Source organism: Centroberyx gerrardi, chromosome 8 (genome assembly GCF_048128805.1).
Source record: "Centroberyx gerrardi isolate f3 chromosome 8, fCenGer3.hap1.cur.20231027, whole genome shotgun sequence".
In the NCBI taxonomy this organism is placed as follows: Eukaryota; Metazoa; Chordata; class Actinopteri; order Beryciformes; family Berycidae; genus Centroberyx; species Centroberyx gerrardi.
In genome coordinates, this window is record NC_136004.1 from 29,761,863 (window position 1) to 29,779,468 (window position 17,606).

The following is a 17,606-nucleotide window of genomic DNA, read 5'->3' on the forward strand; positions in this document are numbered from 1 at the left end:
GGCGGACAGCTGCTTACTGACATGTGGAACTGAATCCTGGTCCTCTGTTTGAAGGACGGTCTCCCTGCTCACTATAACCACCCTGTTTTCTGAGCACCACCTCGCCCAAATGGTCATGTGCATTTACTTGAGTCATTGACCCATGGAAAACCTCAAGTGGCTGGGAAAAAAATGGGTTCTGATATGATGGATTCCTCCTTAAGTATACACAGATATATGTCAAAAATTGACACTCAAACATTCAATTTTGTGGATAAAATCCACTTTGAAAGTCTCAGAAATGGAAAGTGGCATTCCTGGATAGAGAACAGCGCTTACACAGTCTGAACTTTGACATGAGTTCATCTGAGTTTTCTATTTCTGAAATGCGGAGTGGATTTTTACAACAAAATCAAACTTCTGAGCATCAATATTTTATGTCTGCTTTGTATTTAGGAGGAAGCCAATGGATTAGAAACAATTTTTGACCAGCTGCTTCTTGCCGCACATTATATGGTCAAGATTTCCTCCAAGGTTTTCCACAGGTCGCATTCAGACTCAAGATACAAGTAAATGTAAACGAACGTCTTGAGTCTGTTGGGGCAAAGCACCGCCCTGCTGCCCAAACACCATCCTGCTGCAAAAACTGCAGTGTACTTTTAAAAACTCTCTACATTTTGGCGATCTGATTGGTTTAATAACATGCTAAGCTAGTGGTAAAGCATGCTAAACTCAGCAACGTGCAACAATGCACCCCTAACCTCCTTGATCCCTTCCCTTGACAATAACGACAAAAAAGCCAGAGCTGCAAATTAGAGCTTTCCAATGGACGTGCAGCCTGAGAGTGACTAAGAGCCGCTAGGAGGAGCTTGGCAACAGAGCGTCAGTAAAGCTGTAAAATACAGCCTGAAACTGTTTAGTATGCAAGACCTCAACTGTGGTCCACAAGTTACGGCCGGCCAAGTGGCTAGACCATTGCGCAATATCCATAAGCATCCCAAAGTGTCTTTGTAGAAAGCGTGCCGGCGCTAACTGTGAAACTGTGTCATTAGATAGATTGTGTAGTGAGAGGTGTTGGGCAGCCAGCCACGCCATATAATTGGACTAAAGCAGAGCGGTGACTTTCAGGTGACACTGCGTTTGGAGCGCTCTGCATTTTAACGGAGGAACTTTGCAGTGAGCGAAGAGAAAGGCTGGACTCCACTCGCTTCACAGAAAAAGAAAACACTGAGTTGTCTTTGTCTCTGTTGCTTGCATGTTTACGTCATTTCGTCTTTGTCGTTTTTTTATTAACGCTTAGATCATTTTGCCATACAAGTCAAACTTAAATCTTTATAGGCACTTAGCGGTGAGTGTGTTTGTGTGTGTGTGTGTGTGTGGTGTGTGTGTGTGTGTGCGTGCGCAGTAACCTTGAAAGATGAATGAAAATACATGCCAACAATCCCTTCCAAAACAACTCTATGGTACAGAGGAAGATAAATTAAGAACAGTAGTGATATAAAGGGGTGTTTGTTGCCAAGCCTGGAGCTGGATAGTGCAGATAAACTGAATCACTGACAACTTCAGTTCTTTAACCATTGCATATTAAATAATATGGTATACTCCATTAAAACAGACCATTTCAGCAGTTGGAATTTGAACCAGCAAGTACATGGTCGCAAGCTCAATTTATCTACAGCTTAGCAGGGTGAACCATGCAGTAACACACATTAAAGAGAGACAATGTCAAGATAGCACAATTGAACCCTTAAAGGAATACACCAAGTTTTGAGGAGATTGTCCCATTAGTCAATTTACTTGTTAAGTGATGAGAATATATAGACTACACTTGGAAGATCGTGTGCTCTGGTGCTCCATGCTAGCACTTTAGTAAAAGCTATATTGAGTAATAGTAGGTAACTAGGCATTATGCAAAGTGAGAAGAGTAATAAAAAGCTGCTAATGGTTTTTATTATACGCTACGGCCTGTAGAATCCTACATTTTAAAAATTGAGTATCATTAACTCAATATAGCTGAAGTAGCCGGGTTTATTTTTGGAACTATTTCAGGTGAGCAACCACGTATTCATCCACTGCGTAGTCATTTTTAGTTGTACAGTCTCCCATTGGTTGAAAAAGTACTACTACTAATAAATATTTGTTCTCAGTACTGCAAGTATTGCTGGAATTTCCTCTTTCCCACAGTCTCCCATCGCCCACTTCGCCTTCACTTCATATGGTGTAAGAAATAAAATGAATATTGTGTTTTTTTTATATGAATAACACACTCTGTTCTTTTGTTCTTTGTTCTCAGAGTAGAGTGTCTTTTTTTTTCTACATACCATGGTGAGATAATCAGTGCATGTATGCGTGCACGTGTACTATATGAAACAAGTAAAGTAGTCCTGGTAATTCAAAACAGTACATTATTTTTGTATCATATTTCATGTAAATTTTAACAATTTCCTACACTAAACTGCCACATATCATTCAGGAATACTTACAGTTTATCTTTAGAGCTGCTACAAGTTCTCATTTTCTCACTTTTGAGATAATGCTAGTCGCCTACTATCACTCAACATAGTGGAATGCTAAAGTGTTAGCATGGAGCACCGGGGGTAATGATCCAGCCGGGACACATGGATGATTTTGGTGTCTATGTTCTCATCACTTAACAGATAAGATACCAAGGTGGGGATGGGGTACATGAGGAAAACAACTCTTAAGAACACACACACACACACACACACGCACACACACACTCTCTTTCTCACTACAGTCACAGTCTAACATTAGAAGTGTCCTTTACAGATAATAAGAGTTCGTCCAACTGTCTTATCTCTCTGCTGCTCTACTGTACCTTCTTTGTGCCAGCTGTGGCTTCAATCTTCCCAGGAGGACAGAAAAGAAAACGAGAGAAGACACAAAAGAAAAAGGAAGAAGAAATTGCAGACAGTACTGTGCAGGATATTGACGAGGAAAACAAAAAAAACAACAACAATATTTCACAGCAACAGGGTTGTAGCCTACATTATGGTGCACAGCAGGTAAAAAGAGTATGAGGGGAAGCCAGGGTGATTTTTGTGATACTGCCTGATGCGTTGGGTTATGGTGAGTGGGTGAGTTTAGTAAATGAAGTAAAAGAAGAATTGTTATTGCAAAATGATTTCTTTTTTGCCACCAGAACATACAAGGAATCTAGCTTGAGAGACATTAGGAGTTCTGTACAATATGCTAATTTGGTTTTACAGTTTCTGTGGTACTAATGCAGGACAGCTGCAGGATAAATGCAGAACAAGACGACTTCTATATTGACTACCAGTCTAAATACAGGAGTGGGAGGTTCATTTGAAGCAGCTAAATACTGTAGGTTGACTTCTAGAAAAGCTACAGGTAGGGCAGGGAGGAAGAGTTCTACAAGGGAATAAGGAAGTTGTTCTGTGATTGGGCAAACAAACCTTGTTTACTTCCTCCTTTGACTGGTGAGAGAAATAAAAATAAAGCGACATTAGGAAACAGTCTGTTTACATGCTGTATCGGTTTGAAATTGTATATATTTTCCTCACGATTGTACAATAATGTGAAAGGAAACGATGAGCCAGCACTTGAGAAAATGTAAATTAAAGGAAACACAACACAGAAACAAAATGAAATGACCGGCTCAACGAGAAAAAACGCCTCATCCGGAGCAACAATCACTCAGCACAAATCTAATTAGGCTGCGCTGCCTCAGCCGGCGGCCAGATCGAGTGTTCTGGCAAATGGGAGCGTTTCCTTGAATGGGATTCTGGGAAGTGTCTGAGTCATCGTCAACCAATCAGACGGCAGTAACAGGAGGGAAGCAGATAGAGCAAGAGCTGCTGAAATGGTCAGCTCCTTCACTTTTATACTCGGCCCATACACACCTACACACACACACACACACACACACACTCACCTACACACACTAAATTTGTCAAACTCGAAACAAATCTGCACTTCAGCTGCTCTCATATGCAGCTTTAGTATCTGAACACACCATATAAAACATAAAAATTACGTTTCTGCACGCTGATACAGTTTGCCATATTTTACAGAAGTCCCACTATTTCCTACATGCTTGCTGAATTGCTCCTGTACTGTTCCACCATCACAAAGAGGAATAGTGTGGAAAAATTTTGCTCTCTTTTTGAGCATCAAAAGTGATCTGCAGGCTGCTTTTCCCCTTCTGGCGGTGTTTTGAACTATGCTTTTGAGCCAACGCACCCAAAGTAATCATTAGCGCCTTAGTCAACAGAGGCAGAGTATCAAACACCTTCATTAATTATTAATGCAGGACAGATGTAGGATAAATGCATGAAGGAGGATTTCTTCTAGGGCTACTACTGCAGCTAGTGTTTTGACTCTCAACTTTTACAAATCTGTGTACTTGCTGCTGACAAGATAAACTAAGCGAGGAAGATTAGCGGTGCTTCAACCACCCACCTGTTTGCTCTTAGTGTCCTCCTTAGGGCAAAGAAGAGAAAGGAAGTGTTTGAAAAGAGAACCATCACAATAAATCCCTCTTTCTTTCGCTTTCCCACACACACACAAACACTATTTCACTAGTATTTTTTGCAGAAACTAAATTTTAATCACAATATTGACATGTAAAGCTGACTAATAGCATGAAATGAACTCGTCAGAATCTACTGAAAAGCAGATCAGAAGTTCAAGGAATTTAAGAGGGAGGGATAGCACTGGAGAACGGGAGAAAAATCTGAATAGACAATAATTAATAATAGAATTGTATTATTATTAAGCCGAGGCCCTTGGATGGAGAGGAGAGGAAGCGACGGGTGAAGGGCAGAGCGATGACAAACCAACCTGCTTCTCTTTGTCTTTCTTTTCAGCCTGCAGGGACACACACACACACATTTGGGAATGAGCTACGCTTTGATACCGGAGACACAGGTACAAACACATGCTCACACACAAACACACTCACACACACACACACTTTTGAAACGAGCTCTGCTTTCATACTGGATACACACACACTCAGTGGCGACTTCATGACGTACTCTACAGCTTCCTGGTTACGCAAACAGCTCACTCCTCCAGACAGTGAGTCACGTACAAATAAAGAACATTGTATTGTTGCATGCGTTTCTATGGGTTGAAAAAATTCTACAACCTTTGGGCTTATTGAAACTTTTTCCAAAACAATTTGATAAAACGTCATCAAGCTAAAAATATGGCTGTTTTTCTGAAAATTTTGGGGATACAAGGCTTTCACCTGACAACAGCGATATGTAGAAAACACAGACGGGGTCGAGAGGTTCTGTTACTGTCCGACTAAACGTTAGTAGGGGCAAAATGTGTGATTTCAGCCACTGTGAATGTGGTATGGTCGTTGATGCCAGACTTTTTTCCTGCAGAATGATTTCAGTACCTTGTAGAATCCAGACTTTGAATAATTCAGGCTACTCTGAAGGTAAAAAGGAGTCCTATCTGGTACCGGTTAGATGGACCTAATAAAGTGGCCACTGAGTGTAGGTATAAGTTACCACGCAAACACACACAAGCACGCACGCACACAGACAACCACATACACACACAGACACACAGACACAGACACACACACCTCTAAATGCATAAAAAAAACATATAACTTTGATATGTACCACACTTCTAGTTCAAACACATACACACACACACACACACACACAGCTGAGTGGCACACACACCTTTTCCTTCTTGGATACAGACTAGGAAGATGAGGAAACAGAGAAGAAATAAGATGAAATGGTAAACAACAAAGAAAAAAACCCAACTATATTCTGCCCTTGGTATCAGAGGGTCTTAACCGCTTCACTGTCAACAAATTTGTAATACATGATAACAAACGTCCTTCTGACAGCCTACCTTTTCCTTGTCAAGCTGTTGGATGATTTAAGCAAAGAAAGGAAAGAAACAAAGATGAATAAAAAGGAAAAACAATCATAAACATAAGAAACAGAGGGTGAGAGGATGATGGTTGATGGCATGGCGCAGGATAAAAAGAAGAAGAACCATGTGCACTTACACTCACTCAGACACACACTCACTCAGACACACACATATACAATCGCATACACTAACGCACACAGGAATAGCAAAGGGAGTGGAGGATTCAGTCAAACACATGTATGGACATCAGTCAGATCATGGCCGGTCCAGGAGAGGAGAGGTTTGTTATGGAAATGTTGGATGGACCAACGTTGTGTAAAGAAACCAAACCTTCTCCTGCTCCTCCTCACTGTCATCATATGCTGAGGACTCATCCTAGAGGAGGTGAAGACGTACACAACCGCTTTCAGCACTTACACACAGCCTGGACACAGCCTATCCCATTACCCTTTTTCATCCCAAAACAACTTACACGCAACCTCAAAGTTAAAAATAGACTCGGCTCTAATTTCTCAAGGCCGTGGAAATTCTTGGCGATTAATGGCTTAACTTAATAACAACCGCAAAATATCTACTAAGTGATGAGACTGGGAAGAATGGATCAATATTCTACTAATGTTAGCCTGCGTGTCCCCAAGGAGCCTCTCTGTCCCACGCTGGCTGCTTTGTCTCTTCATGCCAGCGCTGACAGTTTAGCAATCTGTTAGTGCGGAAAGTTGAAAATATCTAAACTTTTAGCAGAAGAGCTCCGTGCGTCAACCAGACTTTCAACAGTCTCAGAGTCAGCAGGAGCCGACCGGCAACCGGCGCTTCGCTGCTGCTGCGTCTCTTTAGTACTGCTGGATAAAAACAGAGATGCCTGGTGGCGACAGGGACTTAATGATAGAGACAAGACACTAATTTGCAATGTCATCGGGTGACAAATCCTAGACTCTTTTCCATCGACAATGAATGACAGACTGAGGTTGGGGACACAATGCCCACGGTGCATTTTGCTGGTTCATACCCATTAATTTAGTCTTCAATTCACTGTCAATAGAACAATTCCAGGTTAATTTGTGATGTTGCTTGGCATAAACTAATTTAATATTCTTCTAATATTCTACAAAACACGCCAAACTGGTAGTTAAAGCTGCACTAGGCAAGATTTTTATGTAAAAACAGACCCATCATATCGGCCTAAATAAAAAAATGGGGCTGCAACAGAGAAGAGCGTCCCATCCCCCTAATTGAGACGCTGAAGATTTGCCTTATTTGTCCAAATTAAATTCAGATGTCAGATATGGTCAGTGGCGGGAAAAGTTCTCTGCCCACAGGAAGTGATAAATAAAAACTTAATCTTTTCCTCTCTCGTCTCTTTGGTTTCCTTTGGTATAAAGCATCACAGACCGGCCGGTTGGTAAACATGAGGGTGCTGAGTGACGTTTACTGATGTCACAGGACGTGCATAGAGGATTTCTGGGTATTGAAGTTCAAACAGTTACCTGTCGTTGCCATTTGGGGCCGCCAATGTGAGTTGAGTTGAGAGTTGAGATGAGTTGAGTTACCCCCCCCCCCCCATATGTGAAGCGCTTTGAGTGCCTTGAAAAGCGCTATATAAATGTAATCAATTATTATTATTATTATTAATGTGCAAAGTTGCCTAGTGCAGCGTTAAACTCAGTAACACTCACAACATACAGGATCTACTCAGTAGTGAGAATGGAGATAAGGCTCAGAGTTAAAAATTCTGCCAATACTCTACACACACAACAGAGACAACATCAGGACACAAACATACATGTACAGTAGAAACACAGCACAACACAAACACAACATCCTGGCTACACAAGATTTGGTGACCAGCTGTCACTGGACTGGACCAACCAACCTTTTTGTCCTTCTCCTTGTTGTCAACCTGAGGGAGGGCAGGACAGGACAGGACAGGAGTCTGTGTTTTATTGACTTATTGCATCCACAACAACCCCTTGAATTTCATTTGCATACACAGAACTGACCATAGCTTTGTGGCAAAATCCAGCACAATACAATAACAGTTAACCAAAAAAGGGAAAGGGATGGATAAAATTAAACAACAAATAATGCCATTGCCAGGTTTCCCACCATGGCCCTGATATAAAATTCCATGACTATTTTTTCGGACTCTCCATAACTTAGTTGGAGTGCTTCCAGGGCCTAAAAATTTTCACTGGTTTCCACTGCAGTTGAGCTCGCAGTAGAGATAAAATAGCTGAAAACCACCATCTCACGCAATCAGTGTGTGAAACAAGTTGTGAAATACATTCCTGTTAACTGACTCGTTTGTGAAATTCCCATGATGCATGATGTTCCCTGACTTCCAGCGGGTCAGCGACCAGCGGGACAGGAACCCTGCTAGGCCGCTGTGCCTCATTAAAACGCGTGGCAGGAAGGCCTAGTGGTTAGAAAGGCCGTCCCACAATCAAAAGGTCACAGGTGTGATGTCCTGCAACAATCATGTGTCTGACTGAAGTGATGCAGGACAGAAAGACACTGAACTCCTACCTGCTCGCTCACTAAGAGTCGCTCTATGAGAGCATCAGCCACAAAAAGTGTCCAATTTAAAACGGAGTCTAGAGAATCACTCAGGCCTCTGCGGGCAAGTTATTTTTGGAGCAGACAGGAGGGGGTGTGGGGGGGGGGCATACCCACCCCTCCGCCAGTGTACCAAAATAATGACTCCCCTTTCTGGAGCTCCCCGGTCTAGACAGCCATATTGTTCATACAACCTAATTTTCACCCATTTATAATCCAGGCGCAAGTGAAATACAAACACAGCGTAAAAATAATGAAGATAAATACAACCCAGAAACAACGTAAAAAAAAACACACTGTAAAACTAGGGTTGCATCAGGGCTTCCTCTAACATCCAAAGGGAGCAAATGAGCATCTCAGGGTTCCTCCTCACAAAGAAAACCCCTTTCTGAAGGGGGGTTTCTGGGTTCCTCAAGGAACACAACAGGGCTCCCATATAATTGCAATCTAAAGAACCCCTAAAGTTCAAACACAGCATATTGTTCCGTAGTTTTAAGAAGTTTAAACACATTCATTTTCTGGAGCAGTTAAAATGGACTGTCCGCATTAATGAACCTGGAGCTAATTTCTCAGGAAATAAGATGCAACTCTTTCACCAGCCTAAAAACCTGCTTGCACACCACATCCACATGCTTTTCAAGAGCATGTTCGCTCACACACACACACACACACACACACACACACACACACACTTTGTAAACAAAAGCCCAACAGACAAGTAACAAAGGATCGATGCACTTAGCTGGCCCATAAACAGTATCACTCCTCTCCATTGTAACTTCCCGCAGCTGTTAAGCTAACAGTAATGCCAGCCATTATCCAACACAGCCCAGGTTCTAGCACCCTTTCATTATCTGATGCTCGTTCTTTTCCCTTTGCTCCTAATCTGAATATTCCAGCTCATCGCCGACACGTCGCAGGCGCCTCCTGTCAGGCGATAAAGGAAGCCATTGTGAAAGCCCCCACAGGGCAGCTAAATGCAACATTTTGATGCACTCTCAAATTCAATTATCTGGCAGCCCACTGGTAGTCTATTAAGCACTCACGAGAGGAGGGAGGCTGTGTTAGAGTCCCTGTAAATCTGTTAAGAGCTTCGTTAGTATGCGGCGCTGGTGGCTTTACAGGCGATTTGGCGTCAGGACTAAGGTGGGATATGCAAACTGTGGCTAGGCAGCAGGAGTTGGGTGGTAAAGGGAATTTAAATTTGATAACAGGGTAAACAGTCATTTACTCTGTGCAAAATGTGTAACATTATACATAATTCCTGTGATCTTGGACGGTTGAGTCGAGATTTGTGACTCTAAGAAGCATCAGAAATAATAAGACGACCAAGACTCTAAACCAGCGGTCTCAAACCATGTGACAGTCTGCAGGTTTTCATTCTAACCGGACTCTACACCTGGTGGTTTCTCAGATTAGTTCCTCCTCCTCCACATGGTTTGAATCACATTCTAGTGAACTATTAGCACTAGTCCTCGATTCATAGTCAACAGAGCAGCTCCAGGTTTTGAGGATAGAGGAGGAGGCGTGTGACCTGAAACATCTGGGCAGGGGAGGTGAATGAGTAACGCTCTTCCCTCCCTCAACAACTACTTTCTGATGTGCTGCTGAGACATTTAACATCCAGGTGCACAAAGGGAGCTGCTCAGTGGCCAACACCCGAAGACTGTGGTTGTACTGGGAAACTCCCAAGTATATAAATGCATGTAACTGTGTGAGTATGAAGCAAGGCGATGCTGAAAAAGAGTAGTCAACCCTCACTTAGATGAGCAAATGTCAACAATGAAATTAAATGACAGTTTTAAGTCTCCGGTTTCTATCTTATCTGCAAATATTGAAATTAAAATGATATAAAAATGTCCAAGATCCTAGGAAATATACATGTGAATTCAACCTAGGATGGATTTTCGCTTTGTCAAAACCTCAATCCTCCACCCTTGTTTTCTTTCCTCCCATAATCCCCCTCACCTCAGATCCTTCTGAGTCCGAGCAGCCGGACTGAGGTCGAGACGGACAGGACAAAAAAAAAAAAAAGAGGTGAAATAAGACAAAATAATTAAAACCAAAGAAAGGAAGAAGAAATCATATGGAATGAAAAAAGGCGTCAGTGGGAATGATCTAGAAACCCTCTCTCACCTTGGAGTCCTCCGACTGGCGGCCATAAGGAACGGCCCCCAACAAAGGCAATTATTTGAAAAAGGCAGAAAAAGTGGATTAGATAAACCGATTTTTTTTTTTTTTTTTGCTGACACTAAGCCACTTTAATGAAAACTCAAATTAATATCACAGAACTTAATCCTAAGCCTCATGCTCGGCCCTACCCACCATGTCATCCTCCCCTTCATTGTCAGAGACGGCCTGGTGAGGAGGGAACAAAAAAACAAACAAAGAAAATAAAATATGGGATAAAGGAATAAATAAGACAGATAAAAAAAAATCATTCCTATAATCAAGTATTGTTCCACTTACAGGTTTTATAAGGACACATACAGCGCGGTAACAGCTATTTGCAGCATCATTCTCAGATTATGCTGCCATCCAGTCGACCAAGTAAGCTTAACTAAATGAGACACTAATTTGTGATAATTCATTAATTTATTTATTAAATTTACATTTACCAATAAACAAGATGCGAAGTAGCAATCCCTTGTGCCATAACCCAGGGTGAGCTTTACACACATACAGTGATTCTGGACCCTTTTGGTTGTGCCAAATAAAGCGATGCTGACTTGTGACCCCCCATCACATCACATCACATCACATCACATCACATCACATCACATCATACACCGTCTGAATAGTGAACTCTGATAACAAATGATGATTTTTATTTTCTAATTTCAGGGTATTTTACTTGGCTGATTATTGGAAGAAGCACACAGGCAGCAAATATTCACCAGTTTAACGAGAAGTGTAATAAAGTAAAGTTTTGTATGTTAGAACTATATTTTCAGATTCCAGAAACCCGAAAAAGAAGATTTTCAGATCTATGCAATTTGAACCCCCCCAAAACCACTGGTCCAGTATGAAATAGGGTCAAAAGCAGTCGTATTTGGTATGTAGGTTGGATTTGAGAGAGGATCTCAACGTAATCCAGCAGAGTCTGGTAATGTTGATGTCTCGCTAACTGACTACCAGTCTGAGAAACACTGAAAAGTCATTTTATTCAAACTGTCTATCTGAAAGTCGGGACAGGCGGACCCACCTCCTCATCAAACTCCTCAGGCTCCTCCTCGTTCTCAAGCTTGGGGAAGAAGCAGCACCGTGAAAATACAGTTTGACATAAATCCCTCATATACTTCTACCAATGCAAGGAACTTCGCTCATGGGGAGAATTCAGGAGAGATCAGGTGGAAAGGGATACCGAAGGTTATTCTTTGGGCACTGCCTTATATGAGTGAATACCAGGAATCTAGTGAGGAGGAGGAGGAGGAGGAAGAGGAGGAGGAGATCTAGTTGATTTCTTGCTTTATGAGTAGAGGAGATCAAACATAAAACAGATACGGCAGGCTTGTACTACTGACTAGTTAGAAAGAGGGTTTGGGTGGGTTTTTCGTAAGTGAAGTGGTTGATTTTGAACGTGTGCGTGTTTGTGTGTGTTTGTGTGTGTGTGTGTGTGTGTGTGTGTGTGTGTGTGTGTGTGTGTGTGTGTGTATTTGGGGGACAGGAGAGAGAGAGAGGGGAGGAGGGCAAAAAGAAGCCTAGACCTACCCTCTCCTCCTCAGCAGTTAACTGTAGACAGAGAGAGAGACATACAAACTCAGACATTACACAAACACATTCATTTTGTGCAGGTAGTACACACAAACACACACACACACACACACACACACACACACACACACACACATAGATGTAGCCATTGTAGAACTCCCACTTTCAAACCATCATCCTAAAGAAATGCTTGGAACAAAATTGAAATTTGCTCTCTGCGTCCATCGAAATTTACAATGAATGGTCACTAATTGGTGGAAAAACACCAGATTTGTGTAATAATATACTATAATATACTAATTTGGTTCAACTGTACATTCAAGTAGGATTGAATTGTCAAGTGAATTGTCTGCGGTACTAATGCATAAAGATCCAGGAGAAACACATAAAGGGGAACTTCCACTGAATACACATACACACACACATTTATTCCCATACACATACTGCCTCCTACTGTATTTTTTTTTTTTTTACCACATTTCCAAATTGTACATGAAAAGCTAAGACTCGACAGAAGTATGTCATTTGGAGAGCAATGTTCAACCGCAAATTGCAAAACAGCTACAGCCGTTTCACCTCTTCTTCCCCTTCCAAGTTTAATTTATCCTCGTTTATATTCGTTTTATCTCATGCTTTGCACCATACACAACTGAGCTGATGACTAGGGGTTCACAAGACCTTTATCAAGACATTTCTCATGGCCTATACAAACAGCAATGACACACCACATACATATATACAAAAAGAGTCCCATTAGAGTAATGAGGTCACACCTGGAGGAAGGTTTGGCGACCTAGATAGGTTTGTCTAACTAATGGATTAATAGATTAAAAAACCTAGAGTTGAAACGTGCAATAGTTGAATAAATGTAGGAGCATTGGAAGCTTTTTGAATCCATTTTGAGCTGCTATACTGCAGCACCTGCTAGAAACCACTGGGATGTGTGTCTCTTTTCTTTTTCACCATGTCTAGATAATGGGACAGATCAGGACTTAAAGGGAAAGGGTTAGACAGGCCTACAAGCTACAAGCCAGTTTTGAATCGTCATTTGTTTTCTATGGGTGATTTGATGTGGATCTGGAGCTTTCCCAGCACTGTTTTGAGAAGTGCTTTTGGTGTGCATGTTCCATATTTATCATGTACTGTAGGTTCACAATGAAAAACCCCTCCTGCCTCACTCCCCACTGAGCGCTAGACGTCATTTCAACGTTGCGTCTCTGCTTTAGCTCTCATATCGTCCAGGATCTTTTTGGCTCTGTATAGAACAAGTTTTAGACCAAGCAGTAAATACATTATTACATATTTAAACAATGCATTAAAAGCTGTAAATATCAAAAAATGTGCACCAGAGAAGTACAAGATAATGCTTTATTTTTGTCATTTAACCTTGAAGACGTAGTCTAAGACGTAGATATCTACTAAACTTTTACTCTTAAACCCTACATAGCCTGATTTTGTCCTGAAGTAATAAATCCTTTCAACCTCTCTCCTCAGCTCGTATTTCTCACTTCTGGGGTCACAATAATATTTTATTATAAAGGCACTGTGGCTCTGCAGCTCTCACTGTTGGCTGCTTTGTAATGTTGCTGATCTGGGCATTTAAGCTCCTTCGACTGTTGCACTCGTTGTAAGTCGCTGTGGATCAAAGTGTCAGCTCATTGCCTAAAATGTAAAAAAATGTAAATGTGAGGCGGTGCAGCTCGCCCAGTGACAGCTGGAAGGATGACTTGTCATGCTAATGAATTAGTTGGGAGGCACATGAGTCATCACAATCCAGCAGTGAACTACACCAGGCTTTGTGTTTATCAAGTCATGCTTTTCCCCAAATCTGATCGTGAAAACCATGAAGATGGAAATGAAGCATGTTTTGGTGTAGAAGCAGTAACATACAGAAGCCTGCAGGTTTTCATTCCAACCAACAACTACTGATTTCACTAGAAGATTGAAAATCACTGGTGTAAGGTGTGTGTGTGTGTGTGTGTGTGTGTGTGTGTGTGTTTAAGCTCACCTGCTTAGCTCCCATAGACTCAAACATCTTCTCCAGCAAGACCCTCATCTGTTGGATGTTGTTCATCAGCACACAGGGCTGCAGGAGGAGAGACAGGTGAGGAGAGACAGGTGAGGGGAGACAGGTGAGGAGAGACAGGTGAGGAGAGAGAGGTGAGGAGAGACAGGTGAGGAGAGACAGGTGAGGAGAGACAGGTGAGGAGAGACAGGTGAGGACAGACAGGTGAGGAGAGACAGGCGAGGAGACACAGGTGAGGAGAGACAGGTGAGGGGAGACAGGCGAGGAGAGACAGGTGAGGAGAGACAGGTGAGGACAGACAGGTGAGGAGAGACAGGCGAGGAGACACCGGTGAGGAGAGACAGGTGAGGGGAGACAGGTGAGGACAGACAGGTGAGGAGAGACAGGCGAGGAGAGACAGGTGAGGAGAGAGAGGTGAGGAGAGACAGGTGAGGGGAGACAGGTGAGGACAGACAGGTGAGGAGAGACAGGTGAGGGGAGATAGGTGAGGAGAGACAGGTGAGGAGAGAGAGGTGAGGAGAGAGAGGTGAGGGGAGACAGGTGAGGGGAGACAGGTGAGGAGAGACAGGTGAGGAGAGACAGGTGAGGGGAGACAGGTGAGGACAGACAGGTGAGGAGAGACAGGTGAGGAGAGACAGGTGAGGACAGACAGGTGAGGAGAGACAGGCGAGGAGAGACAGGTGAGGAGAGAGAGGTGAGGAGAGACAGGTGAGGAGAGACAGGTGAGGAGAGAGAGGTGAGGAGAGACAGGTGAGGAGAGACAGGTGAGGACAGACAGGTGAGGAGAGACAGGCGAGGAGACACAGGTGAGGAGAGACAGGTGAGGGGAGACAGGCGAGGAGAGACAGGTGAGGAGAGACAGGTGAGGACAGACAGGTGAGGAGAGACAGGCGAGGAGACACCGGTGAGGAGAGACAGGTGAGGAGAGACAGGTGAGGACAGACAGGTGAGGAGAGACAGGCGAGGAGACACCGGTGAGGAGAGACAGGTGAGGGGAGACAGGTGAGGACAGACAGGTGAGGAGAGACAGGCGAGGAGAGACAGGTGAGGAGAGAGAGGTGAGGAGAGACAGGTGAGGAGAGACAGGTGAGGACAGACAGGTGAGGAGAGACAGGTGAGGAGAGACAGGTGAGGAGAGAGAGGTGAGGAGAGACAGGCGAGGAGAGACAGGTGAGGGGAGACAGGTGAGAAGAGACAGGTGAGGGGAGACAGGTGAGGGGAGACAGGTGAGGAGAGACAGGTGAGGGGAGACAGGTGAGGAGAGACAGGTGAGGGGAGACAGGTGAGGGGCAAGAAAGACAACATGACAAAAATAAGGGTTAAAGAAAGAAAAGCAGAAAGAGAGAAACAAAAATAAACAAGCAAAGAAAGACAAAATGGCAGAGGAAGAAAGAAAGAAAGAAAGAAAGAAAGACAAAAACAAACAAATAAACACAACAAAGAAAGAAAAAATGAAAGAAAGAAAGAAAGAAACAAAAATAAACAAGCAAACAAAGACAAAATGGCGAAAAGGTTGAACAAAAGAAAGAAAGAAAGAAAGAAAGAAAGACAAAAACAAACAAACACAACAAAGAAAGAAAAAAAGAAAGAAAGAAAGAAAGAAAGAAAGAAAGACAAAAACAAACAAATAAACACAACAAAGAAAGAAAAAATGAAAGAAAGAAAGAAAGAAACAAAAATAAACAAGCAAACAAAGACAAAATGGCAAAAAGGTTAAAAGAAAGAAAGAAAGAAAGAAAGAAAGAAAGAAAGACAAAAACAAACAAATAAACACAACAAAGAAAGAAAAAATGAAAGAAAGAAAGAAAGAAACAAAAATAAACAAGCAAACAAAGACAAAATGGCGAAAAGGTTAAACAAAAGAAAGAAAGAAAGAAACAAACAAACAAAAATAAACAAGCAAACAAAGACAAAACGGCAAAAAGGTTGAACAAAAGAAAGAAAGAAACAAACAAACAAACAAAAATAAACAAGCAAACAAAGACAAAACGGCGAAAAGGTTAAACAAAAGAAAGAAAGAGAATGAATGAATGAATGAATGAATGAATGAATGAAACAGATAAAGAGAAAACGACAGAGAGGTACAGTAGCTCAGCCGGCAGCAGAGTGCTGACGCAGCAGTTCATACTCACGATCTTCTCCTTCTCACAGTAGGACGGGAAGCTCTTGGCCAGCAGGGCAGAGTACTGCAGCAGCACTTTGGTGATGGTCTGTGGACACGAGATAACACTCAGCTGAGGGCGGGTTCACACCGAGCACGGTTAGGACGCTTTACCTGAACTCTGGAGCGATTACTCCTTTAGTTTGGTTTGTTTGTCCCGGTGAGAACGATGACATTCGAACTCGGGTGAAACCAAATTATGGCACCGAGACGCCTGAAAATGTGAGTCTCAGTCCTCTAACAAGAGAAGGAGAGAGCGTAATCCTAACCAACTACAGGAAACGACCCCAAAATACAAGGGATTATGGGTAGAAGGAGACGAATGTTGACATCTGATAGCCAGCGGTTCCTCATGCTTGGAAAGCCGAGCAGAACAGAATGAAGTCTGGACTGATGCTCAGCTATTTCTTCATGTGTTTTTAACTGGCATGAACACCACAGAAGAAGAGACAGACAAGTCCATCATGCTTAGCTAAAGTTATATGATCTGGAATCAGATTTGCTTTTTCTGCACTGCACTTCCCAGAGATCACCTGTCAATCAAACAGTGTGGGCGGAGCTTGGATCTTCTGTCGATGCAGTTTGAGTTTCTCTTTTTTTTTGTCTGTTCAGCCATGGTGGCTATCACTGCTCATGCTAACTACCCAGTTCTTCTTCTTCTGTTTATTCCAAACAAACCGGAAACGTAAAACGCATCACTGCAACACCAGGTGTTTAGAACAGCACCTGTAAAAGCTTTCATGAACTGGATATCGGTTGAATCAGTACTGTGTCATAGCAACAGAGAGTACAAAAAGGGAAATTTAGATTATTACTTTAAGAATTTCAAACATTTGTTCTGTAGCAATAACACTTTCAATGCAGCGAAGGAAAGCTGCATCACAGACATTGCAAAGTATTCTCCAGGTAAATAAAGTCTAAAGTCTAAACCCTGTGTTCCGAGGTTTTAAGTAAATCAGCGAGGTAATTTATTGGTTCGGACGGCGCCCGGGGGACAGGAGACTACAGGAACTGTGCCTTTAATTCGGTTACCTCACACCGTCCCGGGCTCTCTGCGAGATTTCCCCCGCTTTCTGCTGAGTCAGCCAGATGGCCCTGTTAGACTCATGCATAAAACATACGGCCTGATAGCTGCCTGCATTACTTAGTATGGTTTTCCTCCCACTCCACTCTCTCATAGTACAACTCTGCGTCCCTCTCTTTATCTTTCTCTTTGACTCTCTCTCTCTCTCTCTCTCTCACTGTCACTTCACAAGAATAATTTCTAAGATGAACTAGAGCTGC

The 17,606-nt window shown here is 42.6% G+C and overlaps 1 protein-coding gene across 1 annotated transcript in view; it reads right to left on the minus strand.

The window, feature by feature from the left end:
- The window catches only part of LOC139915138 (protein unc-13 homolog B-like), a 188,117-nt gene that overhangs the window by 11,273 nt on the left and 159,238 nt on the right, over window positions 1-17,606 (minus strand). Inside the window, exons 30-31 of the mRNA XM_078285327.1 lie at window positions 16,294-16,371; window positions 14,144-14,221 (exon numbers count right to left, since the gene is read on the minus strand). Of these exons, the coding sequence (XP_078141453.1) occupies window positions 14,144-14,221; window positions 16,294-16,371 (156 nt within the window). The remainder of the gene's footprint in view (window positions 1-14,143; window positions 14,222-16,293; window positions 16,372-17,606) is intronic.